General features: G+C 57.4%; 3 protein-coding genes across 9 annotated transcripts; 1 reads left to right on the forward strand and 2 right to left on the reverse strand.

Moving 5' to 3' along the window:
* Positions 1–375: 375 nt before the first annotated feature.
* On the reverse strand, positions 376–6,382 carry TBC1D25 (TBC1 domain family member 25). 2 transcript variants are annotated; one of them, XM_069108189.1, is made up of 6 exons: positions 5,726–6,382; positions 4,644–4,753; positions 3,920–4,074; positions 3,416–3,540; positions 2,765–2,953; positions 376–2,402 (listed from the first exon to the last, which is right to left on the reverse strand). In XM_069108189.1, the coding sequence occupies exons 1-6, from the start codon at positions 5,807–5,809 to the stop codon at positions 1,032–1,034; spliced, it is 2,034 nt and encodes a 677-aa protein (XP_068964290.1). In that variant the 5' UTR covers positions 5,810–6,382; the 3' UTR covers positions 376–1,031. The 2 variants fall into 2 exon arrangements, with proteins under 2 accessions (XP_068964290.1, XP_068964291.1); XM_069108190.1 differs by lacking the exon at positions 5,726–6,382 and adding an exon at positions 5,241–5,657.
* Positions 6,383–6,522: 140 nt separating this feature from the next.
* Positions 6,523–10,167, reverse strand: EBP (EBP cholestenol delta-isomerase). 4 transcript variants are annotated; one of them, XM_069108195.1, is made up of 6 exons: positions 8,476–8,629; positions 7,692–8,030; positions 7,393–7,429; positions 7,103–7,233; positions 6,750–6,997; positions 6,523–6,574 (listed from the first exon to the last, which is right to left on the reverse strand). In XM_069108195.1, the coding sequence occupies exons 1-5, from the start codon at positions 8,555–8,557 to the stop codon at positions 6,759–6,761; spliced, it is 828 nt and encodes a 275-aa protein (XP_068964296.1). In that variant the 5' UTR covers positions 8,558–8,629; the 3' UTR covers positions 6,523–6,574; positions 6,750–6,758. The 4 variants fall into 4 exon arrangements, with proteins under 4 accessions (XP_068964296.1, XP_068964298.1, XP_068964295.1 ...); XM_069108197.1 differs by lacking the exon at positions 8,476–8,629 and adding an exon at positions 10,016–10,167 and having other exon boundaries at positions 6,523–6,997; XM_069108194.1 differs by having other exon boundaries at positions 6,523–6,997.
* A 309-nt stretch (positions 10,168–10,476) lies between these two features.
* PORCN (porcupine O-acyltransferase) lies at positions 10,477–14,990 on the forward strand. Of its 3 annotated transcripts, XM_069108193.1 has the most exons (15): positions 10,477–10,637; positions 11,240–11,408; positions 11,814–12,006; positions 12,111–12,154; positions 12,327–12,508; positions 12,601–12,731; positions 12,877–12,894; positions 13,018–13,032; positions 13,119–13,244; positions 13,349–13,449; positions 13,685–13,761; positions 13,848–13,911; positions 14,096–14,181; positions 14,371–14,481; positions 14,645–14,990. In XM_069108193.1, the coding sequence occupies exons 2-15, from the start codon at positions 11,273–11,275 to the stop codon at positions 14,744–14,746; spliced, it is 1,386 nt and encodes a 461-aa protein (XP_068964294.1). In that variant the 5' UTR covers positions 10,477–10,637; positions 11,240–11,272; the 3' UTR covers positions 14,747–14,990. The 3 variants fall into 3 exon arrangements, with proteins under 3 accessions (XP_068964294.1, XP_068964293.1, XP_068964292.1); XM_069108192.1 differs by lacking the exons at positions 12,877–12,894; positions 13,018–13,032 and having other exon boundaries at positions 10,480–10,637; positions 11,287–11,408; XM_069108191.1 differs by lacking the exons at positions 12,877–12,894; positions 13,018–13,032 and having other exon boundaries at positions 10,481–10,637.
* Positions 14,991–17,620: the final 2,630 nt, after the last annotated feature.

Below are 17,620 nucleotides of genomic sequence, written 5' to 3' on the forward strand. Positions count from 1 at the left end.
CTGGTACACCATCAGGCTTTGTGAATGTTGGGATATTATACTCTTCCCTTCCTAGGGGGGAGCTCCAAAGAATGCACTCATGGGGAAGAGCCTTTTCGAAATTCTGGCCCCCTTTGTCAGTCCATATATCTCTCTCCTCTCTCAGAGAATCCCACCTGCTAATGAAGTGCAATGTTTGCCTTCGGGGATCTAGAATTCAGAGTTGGTGACCAGCAAACACGATCCTCCCCCACCCTCATAAACGTTAAGTACATTTTGCAGCACAAGGCTGAAAAGTGATGGTGGAAGAAAGCCCGGTGCTGGCTACAAGCCCCAGAAAAAAGGTGGAGGAACAAGGCCCCTCAACCTCCCAAAAAATGACCAGGAAGCCAGGCCTTGGAAGTCGGCAGATGTTTATTGTTCACACAATAAAGCAGCTGGTTTCCAGGGAATGTCTAGTAGTGCGCAGGGCGCTCACCTCCCCCAGTGGATAGGACAAGCAGCTCTCTGGGGGGATGGGGGGGAGGTGTGAGGCAGCAGTCTAAGAACCCACCCCAGGGCTTCCCCATCAGATACAGGGCCTCTGTACTCAGGACCTCCCTCCCTCGAAGGAGCCATTCGACCCAAATCCCCCATCACTGTGATGTGGGTGAGCCAGCCTCAGGTGGGAATGTAAACAGAGACACCGGGCCCAAGAGTGTTTGCTGGGTCAAAAGAAGGCATTGAAATCCCCTGACCTGAAATACCTCCTCAAAGCAAAGAGGAGACCTAGAGGCTGCGTTCAGATTTCTCCATCCCCTGAAGAAACCATGGGAAAAGCCTCTCAACTCAGGCCGACTCCTGAGGGCCAACAGAAGGAAACTGGGCTGTAGACTTGGAAGCCTCAAGAGCTCTAACTACATGGTCTTCCTGGGGAGGGAGGCAGACAAGGGGACTGCAGAGACAGAGGCAGAAGGAGGTAGCTGGCAGCTTGGCCAGCCAGGATCCCCTTTCTTGGCAGCAGCTGGCACAGACAGGATGGGGAGGGAGAAGAGAAGGTGGGGCCCCTGGGGTCAGGAGGTGGCAGCAGCCGCAGGAGGAGGAGAGTCTGCTGCAGCCTCGTCACCTTCCTCCGAGTCCCACACCTCAGACTGCAGATAGTCAGCAAACAGTGTCTTGGCCCGGTGCAGAACCTTTCCCAGGTGATGTCGTCGTACCAAGCGGTCAAAGTGCATGGCCAGCTCATTGTAGTCCATACTGCGCTTCATGATGTGGTCACGGTGCTCAAGCAGGAGAGCTAAGCACAAGAAAAGCATGAAGGGGTTCCCTCGGCCAAACTCTTGGGGTGGAGGGAGGCTCCCAGCCGCCCCAGCTGGTGGCAGGAGTGAAGATGAATTGCCTTTGTCGGGAGGGGTCCCAGTACTGCCGCTCTCCTCCTCTGCCTGCTCGGGCTCTGTGGACAGTGGGGAGGATGGTGCCACCAGAGGCCTCAGCGAAGGAGCTGACAAGGACTTGGTCATATGAAGAGGCAGTGCCAGCGGAACAAGGACACTGGCTGCCACATCCCCCAGTAGCTGGGGGGGGACACTCCACTGCATGTCCTCCCCAGCCTGTGCCCCATAAGGCTCATGGGCCCCAACACTGGCCTGGCTGGTTGGGGGCCTCTTCCTAAAGCCTGCCTCCTCACTCTCCTCCATTCCCAGGCTCTCTTCCTTCTTTTCTTCCCTTGGGTCCAATTCATAGTACGTAGGCCTCAACATGTGCCTCTGGCGGACAGGCCGCTCCCCATCTTGGGCTGGGGCAGGAAAGCCCACGAGCTCTACCTCCTTTTCAGGTGGGTCTGGGGGCAAAGAGCTCCAAGTTACCTCCAGCATCCTCAGAGCGTCTTCAAAAGCAAACTCCCGCTTTAGCTCAAGCAACAGCCAACGGTAGCAAAAGAAGAGGTCGTCAGCCCCAGTGGACAAGAGGTAGCTATAGAATTCTGGGTCTGAATACTGGAGCAGCAGCTTCAAGTGGGAGAACTTGACAGACATGGCCTCCCCATCCACACGGAAGTTTGCCTCCAGGCGCTTCATGATGCCACAGAAGCAGATAAAAGCATGGCCCTCGTTATCCATGACGGCCAGGATGGGAGAGGCAATGTCACTCATGCCCTGGCAGTAGGAGATCTGGGGGTGAGTGACCGCATATGTGGTGAGCAGATCGTGCAGAGCGATGAGGTGGGGGTTGTCCTCAGGCCCTGCATAGTAAGGGTGAGCGCGGTCTGTGCGCAGCACGTCCTTGAGAACATTGCTGCGGATGAACTCCAAGTCCTCAGCGCCGGCTCGCTGGTGCCACTCACTCTTCAGCTGGTTGTACTCGAGTGTCTTCCGCTTCATGTAATCCATGCGCTCCTGGCCCGTCAGCCCATCAGGGTACACATTGAGCAGGTATCGCCACACCACCTGGAGCCAAGGAGAAATGGGCCAAATCAACCTGTGCTAATACACTGCTAGATGCAGCTCCCACACACCCATGCAGTCCCGTGCCATGTGCCCGGATATGCTGAAGCCAGAGGCAGCGGAGACACTGGGGCTTAGCAGAACCTCCCCATTCCCTCCCCAACAATAGCCAAGGCTCCTGCAGCAACATCAAGCACCCTTCTCAGAAGGCTTGAGGATCAAAATTGGGGGCGATGGGGTCAAGATGGAAAGGCCAAAGGAGGACAGAGAGCGGGAGCAGCCTGTATCCTCGAAGAGAACGGCCATCTTGTGATGCATGCCAAGAAGTCACTGCCTCCAGCCCCAGCCAAGGAGCTGGGCCTTGCCTTGCGGAGGGATGGCTCCACTCCTCCATGGTAAATGCGCAGGCGCAGCTCTTCAGGCCGGCACAGCTGGCCCTCTCGATTCAGGTAGGTGTGAAACTCAGCATCACTGAGTGGAGGTTTAAAGGGCTTGAGGTCTTCCCCGTAGGACCAGCTCAGGACCTGCTGGACCTTGGAGAGGGTCCGGCCCACCTAGAAAACATACAAAAGTGGAAATGGGGAACAGAGCTCCCCATGAGCAATCTGCTTTCTGAGCTGTGCCCACCCCACCTCCCCACCAAAAGAGGTACACCAGGAAACGAGAGAATCTGGCAAAACTGGAGAGAAAGGTGGGGACATTTGAGTTCAGGGTAGAAAGAAAGCAGCAATGACAGGGACTCCCATTTCTCTCGTATTTTGAAGTTAACAAAGGCTCTCCTTACAAGGTAGGCAGGTAAAACAAATATGCCTATTTGCCATTTTACAAATGAGGAAACTGAGGCTCAGAAGCAAAATGGTTTGTTCAAAGTTCCACACCTAAACTGAGTGAGATTAGAACTCGAGTCTCCTGACTTCAAGTTCCATTTTCTTTTTGCTGCTCCAAAATGTGCAGCGTGGTACATAAAGGGGGTGAGTGAAGCATCTGCTGGGAGATGCCGGGGTATATTTACGTACCTGAGAGATGATGGACTGTGTGAAAGGCAGGGCCACAGCCGTCAGGGAACGCTTCTCCACAGGCAACAGATCAGTGCCAATGACATCCTTGGGGCTAATGATGTCCCAGTCTTCCAATAGGGGACCTAAGTGAGACACAGCACTGAGCTCAGAAAGGGACTCCATGGCCATCTAACCTCCAAGAGGCCTGGCCTGGGCTGTGCTGCCACATGGTACCAGGACTGTGTGATGATGGAAGGATACTGGCAAGAAAGGAGATAGAGGAGGGCCCTTGGCACTTGGAGATGGAGTCCTACTTGGGCCCCTGATTCCCCACCCAAAGTGGCCCAATCCAGACCTTACCACTCCTGGGCCTAGTTCCTGCCAGTAGCCCAGCTAAGCAGCCTGCAAAATTCTCTCTCTTTCTGAGCAGTCTTGTATTCTTAGGCCAGTACATTACAATCTGTACTAACACATGAACCTGATGGATGAAGGGAGGGGGCCTAGTGGGGGCTTCATACGCACTATCTTCCAAAGGCCTGACGTCCACTCGAAGCTGTAGGTAGGGCTGGGAGGCACTGCTGAAGGCTGCACTCAGATCTCCTTCTGAGGTCAGTGGGATATAGGCCTCAGGACCCAACTTCTCCCGGCCCAGATAACTGATGCCAAAGTGCTTTTTCCTGGGAAGACAGAGTCCAGGACAACGTTGGGCCAAGTCCTGCCTTTGCCTTAGCTAGTCCACTGGCAGTGACTAGAGGCTGAGGGCCCAGGAGCCGTGGGTTTTGCAGCCTCTAGCTCCTGAGGTGCTTTGGGCCTCCCGCTGTATTTGGCTGAGTTCAACTGTAGCCAGGCTGTAAGTGGTACAGTACTTTTATTTGTTTGACTAGCCCCCAAGCTATGGGGGAGCAGCAGAAGAAAACAGGACAGGTATGTGGGAAAGAAACATGGGGCCAGAGCTGGGTCAGAAAGCACATCCAGCAACAGAACTACTGGCCCTTTTCCTAACTGCATCCCAAGTTCTCAGGGGCCTCTTTACCCACAGCCTCTCCCTTCTTAAAGCATTCACTTCTATTTTCCATAGCCAGCCTCCCTCCTCTCAGCAGAACAGAAGTCACTTGAGAGCACACATCGGCATTTCCCACAGCTCAGAAGAGCCTTGGCAGTCAGAGTAAGGCCAGGAGAGCTGGGGTCAAGCTGGCCTGGCCTGGCCCAGGCTGCCCTGTCACGGAATGATCACGTGCCCACTCACCCACTCAGGTCAAAGGCTCGAATCAGGATGTGCTGGAGCACGTCTAGGGAGGTGATCTGGGGATCCACAGCGAATGTCCGGAAGTCAGGCTGCAGAAAGCCTTCAAATTTCTGAGGGAAACACAACATCCTAGTGGACAAGCTAGCCTGGTTCGCCAACAGTGAAAACCAAGCTGAGAAAGACAAATCCCAAGAGACTTCACTCCTTCCAAGATCCCAGGCTTCTTCAGGCTGGGTTATTGGCCACCACCATCACCCCAATAATCAGGCCTTGGACCTGGGAAGCTCCCTGGAGGCAGGCCCTAAACAGGCCCATGGGACACACTTACATCTTTTTTAGGCTTGCTGCCATGCAGGAAGACTGGGACTCCTTGACCACCTAAATACAAGAACTGGCTCAAGGCCCAAACTGCCTGTCAATATAAGGTCTGGTAAGAGTGAGCCAAGTCCAGGTGTTCTCCCCTCGGCCCCAGCTTCTAGAAGATAATTGCTCCAAACTTTCTTTGGGCCCACCCCAGTTTGGAGCTCCCCAAATGAGATGCACAAGCTGGCCTCCGCAGGGTAGCTCCGTCCCCCAGATGGATTCCATGTACGCTACCTTTGGCAGGATCCCCAAGGCCAAACTGCTCAAAGTCCAGCTCTGTTCCGTGATAAGTTTTCCTGTCTGGCCTTGCAGGCCCATGGCCTATGTCTCGGGGCGTCCCGACTGCCGCCACCGAGGGCCACCTTCTCCGATTCCCTGGCTGGCCTAGGAGGAGCCCAAAGAGGGCAAGGCCCAAGCTCGGCTGCCTTCTGGACCCTTGTTTGAAAACTTGCAAAAAGCCCTAGTTCCGAGGGTTCAAATGTGTAACATGGATTGCTTCCTCAGTTTCCTCTTCAGTGCCATGGGGGTGGGGGAAGGCTTGCTAAATGGGCTCTGGGAGCCCCCGACAGCCGCGGGTTGTCCCCCGAGACGGGGGAGTACAGGGGTTGTCGCACGAGTGCCCCACCCCCACCCCGGTCGACTCCCGTCCAGCCTCCATCTAGAGCCGCCGGCGCCCCGCCCCCGCCCCCGCCCCGGGTCAGGAAGGCTTGCGGCCTCACCTTGACTCGGACCCGGACCACCTCCCGCTGCTCCTCGTCTTCGGCCGCCCCCGTCGTTCCTCCGCTCCCCGGGGAGGCCGCCATCCCGTCTCCTCAGACCCGGAGCCGAGCAGCCTCGCACCGGCACCGGCACCGGCACCGCCGCCGCCTCCCAGGGTGACAGTTACCTTCCGAGTGCGCAGGCGCAGACGCCCACAAGAGGCTAGCGCACAGGCCCTCTCCCCACCCCGTGCGCCTGCGCACTCCCTAGTGGCCGGGACTAGCCGGCCCACTCCCACCCCTTCGAGATTTACTATTGCCCCGTCTTCGGCAGCTCAGAAAGCGTGCGCGCACAACTCCGCCTCGTCCTGCGGATCAGGCGTGTCAATGCACGCCCCTCTTCCCACCTATCGGCGACTGACCCGGCCTCTAGGGACCGGGGTTGTGGGGATGGGGGTGGGGTGGCGTTCGCGTCAGCCAACGCTAACCCGTGCGCAGGCGCAGGGCGGAGGCCAGGCAAGGCCACGTGACGGCGGTAGCCAGAGCTCGCTGGTGCGTGCGTCGATTCCCTTCCTCTCCTACGCAGCAGGGGTTAGAATGACTGCGGGCCTAGGCTGCTGACCTAGAAGTTTGCCCTGCCCTCTTCCCGTGAAACCGGTGAAATCGGATAACCCAAGTTCCCAGGGCTCCTACCACTCCTCTCCTAAACACTCATTCTTGTGCCTCCCATCAGCACAGGCCCGGGGTTGGGGGGGGGGGGCGGGAAATCTCTTCCCCCCGCCCAGCAGCACCCCACTCACTCAGATGGGCATCTGGGGTGTCCTTCAGCAGCCTTTATTAGATGTGTCAAGGGTAGATCTTTGAGGGGAAGGGAGGGAGGAAGCCCAGGGCCCTGAATCACCCGCACAAACTGGGCAAAAGTGAGGAAGGAGCTATCTGGACAATACAATGCTACAAAAATCCAACAGTGTCAGGAGGGATGGCTCAACGTGAGAAAATGCTTCCAGGACGGACCCCCCCCCCCTCCACACACACACACACACACGGGAGATCTTCACTGGTGATGCTCATGCTGCCTTCTTCGACCTTGGGGGCCAGCAGCACCATCTGCCAGCGACTGGGCATATGCCAGTTGGCGCCAGGCATCCAGAAGGAGGGCAGAAGGCACAATAATCCACAAGGCATTCAAGAAGACAAAGTAGAACCAAAAGTAGAGTGGATGTCCAAGCTCCCCATGCTGGAAACCATCTCGATACTCAGTGAAGAAATAAAGGACATCACCATACAGCTGGCCTGAGAGCAAAGCCCCCCAGAGACCAATCACCAGACAGGAAGGAGAGTCAGGATCTTCCTGGGGTCTCCCTGCTCCCCCCACCCCCCCAGTAAAGGCCCACTCACCTAAAGAAATAACAAGCTGGAGAAGGAATCGCTCTGGCCTTTGTCTCAGGAAGGCACCCACAGCCCACAAGCTGAGCGGACCCCACGCCCAGGCTGTCACTGTCTCCATGCACACAGTGAAGTTGTCTGCTCTGTCCCAGAAGTACAATATAGGACATGAGGAAGATTCCCATCATTTCCAAAGCTTGCCATCCATTTGGCCCAACACAGAGAAGAGCTAAGACATCCCAAAGAAGTATGAGGGGAGCCCAGGGAGGGAAAGACAACAAGGAGGACTCAGGGTTACTTACAGAATATAACGGCTGTCACCCTTGGAGTACTCCTTCCCTGAAAGAGAACACAAACCATAACGGAGCAGTCCAAGCTTAGGAGACTTCCCCAGGTAGGACTGAGTAGTTCCTGAGGCCAGGACTAAATGCCTAGGTTAGGAAAACCTTGCACTCCATCCAACTGAACTGAATTCAGTGACCATTCACTTGTATGGAGAGAATTAGCACCAAGTTCTGGAAGAGCTGAGAAGGCACAACTGTCAACCACAATCATACTCAGCTGAGATAAGAACCCTGGCCTCCCCTTTCCAAGGACTCACACAGCTGTGACAAGAAGGCCTGGTCCCTAGCAATGTCCTGATTGTAGACACTGAACCAGCCTTCAATCACCATGTGCACAAATGCACACATGGCAAACCAGCAGACTGCCAGGCGGCGCCAGGGGCCCAGAGCTGGCACCAGGCTTCCACTCCCAGACAACAGCCAGGTAGTCACCAGAAGCGCCCCTGAGACAGAAAAGAAGGCTGTGAGGATCTGCCACACTGGTCTATCGTTGGGCACATAACCACTGAGCTGGAGGTCCCGGGGCCAGTAAGGGTGTGCCACGTGAAGAGAACTCATGTCGCCGGATGGCCAAGGAAAGCTCTTTAGCCAGGATCCTAGGATAAGAGAGAGAAAAGGGGGTGAAAGCCGGGGGAGGAACCAACATCCAGCCTAGTGGGGAGCTGCCCCTGCCCTCGAGCTCGGCTTCAAGGACCTGGGGGCGCTATAGCAGGGCACAGGAGGGTGGGGGAGGGAGCCAGCCGAGGGGTCCTGAAAGGCATTAAGGGGAAAAGGAGCGCGTATTTAGGGTACCAGTGGGCCTACAAAGAAATGGGAGCTCACGCTATTCGGAGGGCCCTCCCCTTCGAGGAGGGCTAAAATTCACGGGAAGCTCGGCGCATGCTCGGAAGAGGGGGGGGGGGAATGCGTTTTGGTTCTTGGGGAGACCGAACCGAGAGTGGTGGCGTGCACCTGCCCCCTGTCTCCCCCAAGCGTGAGCTGGAGGTCAGGTCAAGGCCAGGTACTCACAACACTTCACCGAGGCTCCCACTGCGACCCTACCTGGCGTGATCTGGCTGAGGAAGTCCCGACTACCAACACGGTCTCTGCCGAAAGCCCGGTCCGTCCCACCCCGCCCCTCCATCCCTTCGAGCTGGTTTCGAGAAGCGTCTCCGCCTTGCCCCACCCCCACCAAATAGCCGTCCAATCACTGTCATAAGAGCTCCCTAGGGCCCGCCCCTCCAGCCGAAGGCAGTCAATGGGTGTAGAGCGCGCGGGCCCGAACTCCCTGCCCTCCCAGACTGGAGGACCGCCCTAGACTGATATGGCGCTGGCCCTTGGCCAATTGGAAGCCGCAGAACGTCTCCGGCGCCTCCCCCCTGCCCGGGGCGCGCCAATGAGCACCCACTGCGCGGCCCCTGCACTCAAACCTTCGCCACACCACACACGCCCAGGACCACACAAAACCCACGCACGCACACATGATCCTCCTTATTCCCCAAACTCGCGGGTGCCGCCATCTCGGCTCTGGGAAGGTCAGTCCCTGCCCCCTACCTTCAGGTGGCCAATAGGAGCCAAGAACGCTGGAAGCTCCGCCTCCTCCCCTTGCCGGTCCCCTGCGCCGCACTCCTCTCTATCCAGAGCCAGAAGCCTCTTTCAGGGCCCTAATAAGGCAGTGCCTGCCTGTTTCCGTCGCTCGAGGCAGGCTTATTCCTGCCACCTTTTAGAGCACCGGATGTCCAACCTGGAAGATGCTTCAGCCTAACCCCGCCCCTCAATTTAGAAAAGGAAACTGAGACCCAGGGAGAGGCAGGACCACCTGAACTGGAAGGGCAGGATGCGCGAAGAAAACGATTTTCAAAATGTTCGCATAACCACCTAAGAGGTCACTGATGAGAAAGCACGGGGGGGGCCGGTGGGCTCTGCCACACTGATAGTGCAGAGGCATTCCCAGGACTCTGATCCCATCTCCCCGCACCTCCATTTCCCACCTTTGGGACTTTGTACCGGGCCCTCCGCCTCTTAAAATTGCTTTTAGGTTTTCTACCCACCCACGACGCGAGGGCCAGCTTTCCTGATTTCCCTATATTGTTAGCGCTCTCTCTTTCTCAAATTCTCGTGTGAAATTCACCTGTGAACATGTCTCCCCCTCTACAATGCAATCTCTCGGAGGAGAGGCAGGAGACCTTTCTCTAGGCTCTTCTGTCTCCGGCGCTGGGCGCCTGGACAGTAGGTTTGGCAAAAATACTTGTGGCTTTGAATCTAGCAGAAAGGAAAGTGCTCAAGGACATAAATATCTGGGCGGCTCTAAAACCCCAAAGAGCCTCCAATATCAAGGCAGGACTGAGCCAGACTGGGGCCCGGCATCTTCTGACCTCTTCGTCAGCCCCGCAACCTACACCGGCTGCCCAGTCTATCCAAAATTAGAGTAAGAGCCTCGAACAGCGCATCGAAGAAGCTCGGGGCACTTCCCCTGCTCCCTTTTCCCTCCTCCCCTCGTATCCCCCTGCCCCCTTTTTCCTTTACACCTCCTCTCTTCCCTCCTCCTCTTTGTCAGTTAATACACATTTATTAAGCAACTACTATGTGCCAGGCACTGTACCTGGGTATATAAAAGCCAAAAGTAGTCCCTGTCCTCATGGAGTTTCCAATCTAATTGGAGATTGGTTCCACTTCTCTACTTTCCCTTCGAATTCTTTGGTTCCTCTTTTCTTCTATTCTTCCCTTCCTCTTTTTGTTTTCACCTCTTCGATCCCCTTCTCTCTCCACCCCTTTCTTCTTCCTCCTCCTCCTCCTCCTCCTCCTCCTCCTCCTCCTCTGCCTGCGCCACACTCCCATTGGTCACGCGAATATTCTGCGCGTGTCCATTGGCAGCAGCCTCTCCCTCCACTCACCTCCTCCAGCCCCCGCCAGCCCCGGTAATGTACCTTTCTCCCGGCTTCGATGGGCTCCCATTGGTCTACTGAACGTTCGACTCAAGCTCATTGGTCACCTCTTTCATTTTCACCCCCCCCTCCCCCTCTCCCTCGGATCCTTCTGCTCCCCCTACTTGACCACACTCCCATTGGCTGCGCAAACGATCTAAGCGTCTTCATTGGCTCCGAACTCCCTGGCTCAGAGCCGGCCTCCCCGCTGCGTTAAAGGGGCCGCCGTCAGCCCTGCGTGATTGGGGCCGGTGGAGAAGGGAAACCGCCTCTGTGGCCAACGGAGGACGAAGAGGCCAGGTAAGGGGCAGGTGGAGGAAAATCGCTTCCCCATCCTCTGGGCCAAAGACGGAGAAGAAAGGGGAAAGGAGAGAAGGAGAGGAGGTTCCTGGTCAGCATCCCCCCATCTTCTCCCATTTCCTCCATCATCACCCTCCATCTCCTTCCACTCGGACCAAAGGGGGGAGGGGGAACGATGGCAGAGAGGGACACGCGCGACCCCTTAACGCTTCCTCCCCCCCGCCCCCGACACGCACGGAGATCCACCGGCAGGCCAGCCCATCACATACACAAGGTGATCCACCAGCAGGGCAGCTCATGAAACTCCCACGGGATCCACCGGCAGGCCAGCCCATGAAACACACAGACACACATACCTGCAAGCCGGACCATCTTACACACACACAGATGCACCAGCCTGCCAGCCCCATGCTCTGGAACACACACACACACCTGCACTAGCTAGCAGGCCAGCCTCAGTTACATACAGCAGCATGTAGCTGTCACACACACACACCCCACATCAGCTCCTTTTACACACACACAGACACACACACACACACACACACACGTGCAGGGAGGACTTGTGTTGGGATTCCATTTACTCGCCCATCCTTGACCAGGTCCTTGGCCCTGTCCCTGGGCTCATCGTCACCATGACTACCTTCAGCCGACAGGATTTCTTCCAGCAGTTGGTGCAGGGCTGCGTGGTCCCCACTGCCCAGCAGGGCCTGGACCAGCTGTGGCTTCTGCTGGCTGTCTGCCTGACTTGCCGCCTCCTTTGGAGACTTGGTGAGTGGGCTGGCCCTGGTCCTTGATCCCTCTGGGAGGAGAGAGGGGCAGGAGGGCTTCCTGGAGGCTAGGACCTAGAGTGTGTGGGGAGGTGGGGAAGGGGGGGAAACCAGGCTTTCTAGAGGCTAGCTCCTCAGTATGGGGGAAAGACTTCCTGGAGGCTGGCGTGAGGGGGAGGCTTTCTGGAGGGGAACTGGGCTTCCTAGAAGCAGACTCCTCACAGCTGGAGAGGGGTTTTCCTAGAGACTAGCTACTGGGGGAGAGCTTTCTGGAGGGTGACCAGGCTTCCTAGAGGGAGCTCTTCAGGGTAAGGGGTAGGGTGGAGGGCACTTCCTGGAGACTGGTGCCTTCCTGGAGGCAGGCTCCTCAGTGGTGGGGGCGGGGCTCTTCTCTATCACTCTGCAGGGTTACCCCCAGCTGTGAAACATGCTAGCATGGTGGCCGGTGGCTTCTTCAGCCTCTACCACTTCTTCCAACGACACATGGTATGGGTAGTGCTGCTCAGCCTGCTGTGCTACCTGGTGCTCTTCCTGTGCAGACATTCATCTCACCGAGGGGTCTTTCTCTCTGTGACCATCCTCATCTACCTGCTCATGGGGTAAGGTGCCCTGGGCTAGGGCAAAGGGAAGACAGAGGAGATGGGGCACTATGCTGGGTGGGCAAAGGGAGCCAGGGAAGAGCAAAAGATAATCCCGCCCCCAGGGAGATGCATATGGTGGATACTGTGACCTGGCACAAGATGAGGGGTAAGTACTCCACAGAGGGCAGGCCTTCCCCGAATCCTGAGCCCCCCCTCCCAAACTTGGGCCCCCCCCGCCCCTCAGCACCTTCCTTGGCCTTTGGTTGGTTGGCTGGTCATCCCTCGTGGGCCCCCTGGGTGCATGCGCCCGCGTCGTCCGCCTGCTCGCCCGCCTGCAGGGGCCCAGATGATCGTCGCCATGAAAGCCGTGTCCCTGGGCTTTGACCTGGATCGGGGTGAGCTGGGTGCAGTGCCCTCCCCTGTTGAGTTCATGGGCTACCTGTACTTCGTGGGCACCATCATCTTTGGGCCTTGGCTCCACTTCCGAAGTTATCTCCACGCTGTCGAGGGCCGACCACTGGTGACAGGGCAGGGGGCTGTGGGCTGGTGACAGGGTGGGAGGAGGCCAGCCAGGGCAGTCCCTGACACCCGTTTCTCTCTACCCCCCTTCAGAGCCTTACCTGGCTGGGGAAGGTGGCGGGGAGCCTGACCCGGGCCCTCCTGTGCTTGGTAGTGTCCACGTGTGTGGGCCCCTACCTCTTTCCTTACTTCATCCCACTCTATGGGGACCGGCTGCTGCGCAGGTGAGCATTGGGCCAGGCAGTGGGGCCTGTGGCCCACCTCCAGCGGTCCTTTCTTCCGGCTCCTAACCTACACTCTGCTCTGCCTCTCATTCTGACCGCCCCTGACTTGTTCTCCTCTCCCCTCCCCATGCCTCCATATCTACAGCAAGAAACGCCAAGTGAGGTAAGTGGCTTCCAGCTTGGCTGCTCCGGCTCGTCAGGCTTGTCAGCCCCTCCTTCCGTCCTCTACATTCCTGCTGACACTTGTGTCTTCTCTCTTTTCCCTTCTTTGTACTGCATCCCTCAGGGGCACTGTGGCCAGGTGAGTCTCTGTAGAGGAGAAGCCAGTTAACATCCAGGTGGCTAGTGGGGAGGGCACTCTGACACCCTGTTCTTCTCCCGCCCCAGGTGGCTGCATGCCTACGAGAGTGCCATCTCCTTCCACTTCAGTAACTACTTTGTGGGTTTCCTGTCAGAGGGCACGACGACCCTGGCGGGGGCAGGCTTCACAGAGGAGAAGGACCACTTGCGGTGGTAGGGGATCACCCTCACTCCTTTGATGCCCTTCTCAAGGCTGGGTGTTGTCGGGGCAGCAGCTGCTGTAGCCCTTTCTCCTCCCAACCACTCACCCCCTGCAGGGACCTTACTGTGTCGAGGCCCCTGAATGTGGAGCTTCCCAGGTCCATGGTTGAGGTCGTCACCAGCTGGAACCTGCCCATGTCACACTGGCTCAATTCCTGTGAGACCCATCCCTGTCCCGCTGTGGGAGGCCAGGCCAGGGATCTAGCCCTGGGGAGGGAGGAAGCTAGGGATTTCTCTCTCCATCCCTTTTCCTTCCCACATGACATGAGAAGCCTTGATCTGTCCCAGGGTGGGAGGGGGAGGGGGAGAGGAAGGAGGCTGGGGACCTGCCCTCCCCACAACAGACCAAACCAAACTGGGAAGAGTGAGGCTCGTTACCTGGCCTTCTCCAGATGTTTTCCAGAATTCCCTTCGCCTTGGCAAGCTCTCAGCCCTCCTTGTGACCTACACTGCCAGTGCCCTCCTGCATGTAAGGAGTGGGCGAGGTGGAGGTTCGGGGCTGCCCCTTCTTGCCCCACCTCTGCCCCATGGCCTGGCCTTCTCTCCACCCCCCAGGGCTTCAGTTTCCACTTGGGGGCCGTACTGCTCACTCTCGCCTTCATCACGTATGTGGAACATGGTGAGATGCTTCCTTCCTCCCTTTTTCACTCACCTCACCTTCTAGAAGGCCTTGTCTTTCCCTCCCCTTTCCTGTGTGCCTCATCCCCTTCCCCAGACCCTGAAAGCCTCCCTTCTTCCTTCCTTAATTCCCTTTGGAACCCTGACCTCCAAAGAACTGCCAATTTTTCTCTCCTGGTCCTCAGTGCTCCGGAAGCGACTGGCTACCATCTTCAATGCTTGTGTCCTCTCTAAGCGCTGCCCCCCAGATTGTCCACACCAAAACCGCACGGTGAGATGACATGCCCATCCCCTCCCCCAGAACCTGCCTAGACCAAGGTACCCTTGTTTCCCTCCCTGTCCTCTCCTCCCTTCCTCCTAAGGCCTAGACATAGCCATGCCCACCCCTTTCTGGGACACTCTCACCTCTCCCTCAGGCCAGCTCCAAACATCACTACCCCATTCCCCTTGTCCTCCCCAGGGTCTGGGCGTGCAGGCACTGAACCTGTTCTTCAGGGCCCTAGCTGTCTTTCACTTGGCATATCTGGGCTCCCTCTTTGATGTAGACACTGATGATGCCACTGAGGAACAGGTAGGGTTGGTATGAATCGCCCACACACTAATGGAGGGCCTGGAAAAGGCCTGAGGGCTGGGAAGTTGCTTGGCCATCCTAGTCACCCTTGTCCTGGCCCCAGGCCCCTCAGGGCAAGGGTGGCCCGGGCCCCTCCCCACCTCCATGCTCATCCCCTTCCCAGGGTTACGGCATGTCCCACACCGTCCGAAAGTGGTCTGAGCTCGGCTGGGCCAGTCACTGGCTCACTGTCAGCTGCTGGATCTTCTACCGCCTCATCAGCTGAGGGCCCTCCCCTGCCTCTCCTTCTCTTCCTTCCCCCTTGTGGGTCCTCAGTACCCAACCTGGGCACATGCTAGAGTCCTGGCTGCTGCAGCCCCCCTCCCCCAAAGGGGCTCTGGGGATTTGGGGGGGAGGGGTCTCTGGAGGGCAGGGCCCTGAGACGTCTTCCACCCCCACACTCTGCTAGAAAGTTCCCCTTTTTATAAATGGTTTGTTATTGTCAGATAAAGCTAGGTAAGGAACAAGTACCTGACCTGTGTGTGTGAGCTATTTCCCTCATTCTGAGCCATCCCAGCAATCAAGAGGCAGGAGACACTGGGGCTATGGAATTCTGAGGGCCTTTTATTGACTCCTTTGTCAAGGGCCCAGGAGGGGAGCCCAGGCCTTTGGTCCTTGCCCACTTGCTCCTGTTTTCACTGTTAAGGGCTCCTACATACCCAAGCCAGGGCCCTAGTCTTCTCTGACGATGCAGGCCTCTTGCTCAGACAAGCAGATGGGTGGCCTGTGACGGTACTCAGGGTCTCCTGCAGGCTGGCCCAGAAGGAACAAAGGGACCAAGAATACCAGCCATTGGAGACCACCAGATGATGTCTAGGTCTAGGGCAACAAAGAGGGAAATCAGACCAAGAAGGGCTGAGTTAACCCACAGAGGCTGTGAAAGTAGACAAGGAACTACCACGGACAGCTCCTCACTTCCTCCAGCTGTAACTGAATGGGGGGTTCAGCATGTTGGGGACACAAACAGCAGGGGTGCCTGGCCCTGGCAGGCCGCACATGTCTCTGTGGGGGAAGAGGGAAGGTTGGCTGTGGAAAGTGGGAGAATAACAGCCTTGAAAGGGAACTGAGACCCCAGGAGACACAAAGTGGACTCTGGAGCACAGATGGGGCAGCAGAGAGGGAGTGTTCCAACCCTAACCCTCGTTTTACAAGTGAGGAAACTGAGCACAGTGCCTAGGGAAGGGAGCAGATTATGGGCTCTGGGCCTGCCATTGAGGAAAGGGCCGAGTCAGAATGGGGATGGTTAAAAGTGGAACTATAAAGAGAGAAAACTTGGCTGGACCCTGGAGGGAGAGGTTGTACTATAGAAAGGAGAGAGGAGCTGGCCATAGAGGGAAGAGAGGAAGAAACCAGTGTAGACATGGGAAAATCAACCTCTTGAAGGAAGACGACAACTGGTGAAGGGGATGATTGGCTTCCCGCAGCTAGTTTCAAGCCAAGGCCTCTGTACAGCCCCACTCACCACTAACAGAGCTTTGGCACAGATGACATTAGGAACGAGGAGCCAAAGCTGGAGGTAAAGCAGAGTCAAGTCTTGGCCCTGAGAGGATGGATGGAGGAAGAGGTGACTGCATGGGCCAAAGGCCTCCCCAAGCAGAGCGCTTGCTCCAGTCTTTGGGATGAGGAGACAGTCCTTACTCCCTGGAGGCCTGGACCTCAGGCAGGTGGGAAGACCCAGAGGAGATGTGGGAAATCTTCAGGGGTGGGCCAGGGGACTTTTCAAGGATATTGGGACAAGGGAGGGTGATTAGACACAGTCAAAAGGAGTGGAGTCTGGGTGTACTCACTTGTGACATGTAGCCCAGTGACTATGGGGAAAGAGACAGTTGGAGACAGGGATTAAGAGACAAACTGGAAAGGTCAAAGCTAAGCCACCAAAAGCTGTCATGTGGGACCAGGAATTACAAGAGAAGACAAAAGCAGATGGGTAGACAAGGGTACAAGGTAAGAGACAAGTGGCGTCTACTGGGCTGAAATGACTTGCCACTGAGCTCCTAACCCCAAGCTAGGCTCTGGCCCTGCTCCCCATCCCACAAAACAAGGTCAGCCAGTTGCCCCTTAAAAGTGGTAAGTTATTTCAGGGCAGTGGTCACTGAGTAAGAATGGATGGGGTCTGAGAGAGATGACAGAACTCACAGGCCTTCCAGGTCATAGTAAAGTCTACCTGCAGCTGGACAACTGCAGGCACCGTGGCCACCACAGAGTCTGGTCCAGAGGCCCTGGCAGGGCCCAGGAAGAGAAGCTGCTGTCAGAAGGGAGCCGAAAGGACTTTCCTCTTCCCAGATCCCTAGGGCTCGAGCACAAAAGCACAGCCGGGGTACAAGGAGGCAGGGAGGAGCAGTCACGAAGGCAGCTGGATCCAGCCTTACCCTTGCTTGTGGCTCAGGCTCCTGGGGGCATTGAAGAGGTCCACAGGCCACCTCATCCCTGTCAGGCACCTCTGGGGGAGTTAGGGGGCGGCCCGCCCCAGAACCTGGCCTCCCCACTCCCAGAGATCCTCCAGCCCCAGGGATGGCCACACACATGCCCCAATGTACGCTGCCATCTGGCCCGCGGTCCCGGGAGAAGCGAGCCAACCAACTGGTACCAGACAGGGCAGGTCTCGGGAAAAGAGGCCAGTTATAAGCCAAGAAACAACGAGGTCCAGAGTCCCGCCTCGCGCCCCGCCCTCCTTCCTTCCCTCTCCCCCTCCCACTTAATGAGGCGAGCGGGCAGACAGCGCAGGCGCCCAAGCTCCAAACTCTCCAGAGTGCAATCTGCGCAGGTGCACGCGCTCTACCCTCTGGGGCTTGTAGTCCCTCCCATTCTCCCTTCCGGCGAGTTCCGCTGCGCAGTACCCTGAGCCGGGGCTAAGCCACGCAGGAAAACACCGGGTGCCTTCTCTCCCTAGACACCGCACGGACGGCAGAAGGCGGAAACACCCGATTTCCCTGCTTTTCCCTCTGGCCAATTCCTCGAATGGGCGCGGCTCTCCTCGCGAGGGGGGGGGGGGGGGGGGGGGGGGGGCAGCGGGGGGGGGGCCGCGGGGGTGAGGGGCGGGGCAGGGGGGCGGTGGACGAGGCCGCGACCGCCACGCTCGCACGCCGGGTGACGGACGATG

The sequence above is a fragment of the Petaurus breviceps genome, unplaced genomic scaffold (assembly GCF_028583685.1).
Source record: "Petaurus breviceps papuanus isolate PSGF00001 unplaced genomic scaffold, PetGlider_PUasm1.0 90333, whole genome shotgun sequence".
NCBI lineage: Eukaryota > Metazoa > Chordata > Mammalia > Diprotodontia > Petauridae > Petaurus > Petaurus breviceps.

What these genes read in the sequence shown, in the direction of transcription:
- TBC1D25 (XM_069108189.1), bottom strand. Translation starts at nt 5,809, where the DNA reads ATGGCGGCCTCCCCGGGGAGCGGAGGAACGACGGGGGCGGCCGAAGAC. An exon ending in CGAGCCTTTGACCTGAGTGG is followed by an intron (nt 4,075 to 4,643) that starts GTGAGTGGGCAC and finishes CTGTCTTCCCAG; the next exon opens with GAAAAAGCACTTTGGCATCA. An exon ending in CACAGTCCATCATCTCTCAG is followed by an intron (nt 2,954 to 3,415) that starts GTACGTAAATAT and finishes TATGTTTTCTAG; the next exon opens with GTGGGCCGGACCCTCTCCAA.
- EBP (XM_069108195.1), bottom strand. Translation starts at nt 8,557, where the DNA reads ATGGAGGGGCGGGGTGGGACGGACCGGGCTTTCGGCAGAGACCGTGTT. An exon ending in CCTCAGCCAGATCACGCCAG is followed by an intron (nt 8,031 to 8,475) that starts GTAGGGTCGCAG and finishes CTCTTATCCTAG; the next exon opens with GATCCTGGCTAAAGAGCTTT. An exon ending in GGCCTTCTTGTCACAGCTGT is followed by an intron (nt 7,430 to 7,691) that starts GTGAGTCCTTGG and finishes GTTCTCTTTCAG; the next exon opens with GGAAGGAGTACTCCAAGGGT.
- PORCN (XM_069108193.1), top strand. Translation starts at nt 11,273, where the DNA reads ATGACTACCTTCAGCCGACAGGATTTCTTCCAGCAGTTGGTGCAGGGC. An exon ending in GACCTGGCACAAGATGAGGG is followed by an intron (nt 12,155 to 12,326) that starts GTAAGTACTCCA and finishes GCCCGCCTGCAG; the next exon opens with GGGCCCAGATGATCGTCGCC. An exon ending in GAGAAGGACCACTTGCGGTG is followed by an intron (nt 13,245 to 13,348) that starts GTAGGGGATCAC and finishes CACCCCCTGCAG; the next exon opens with GGACCTTACTGTGTCGAGGC.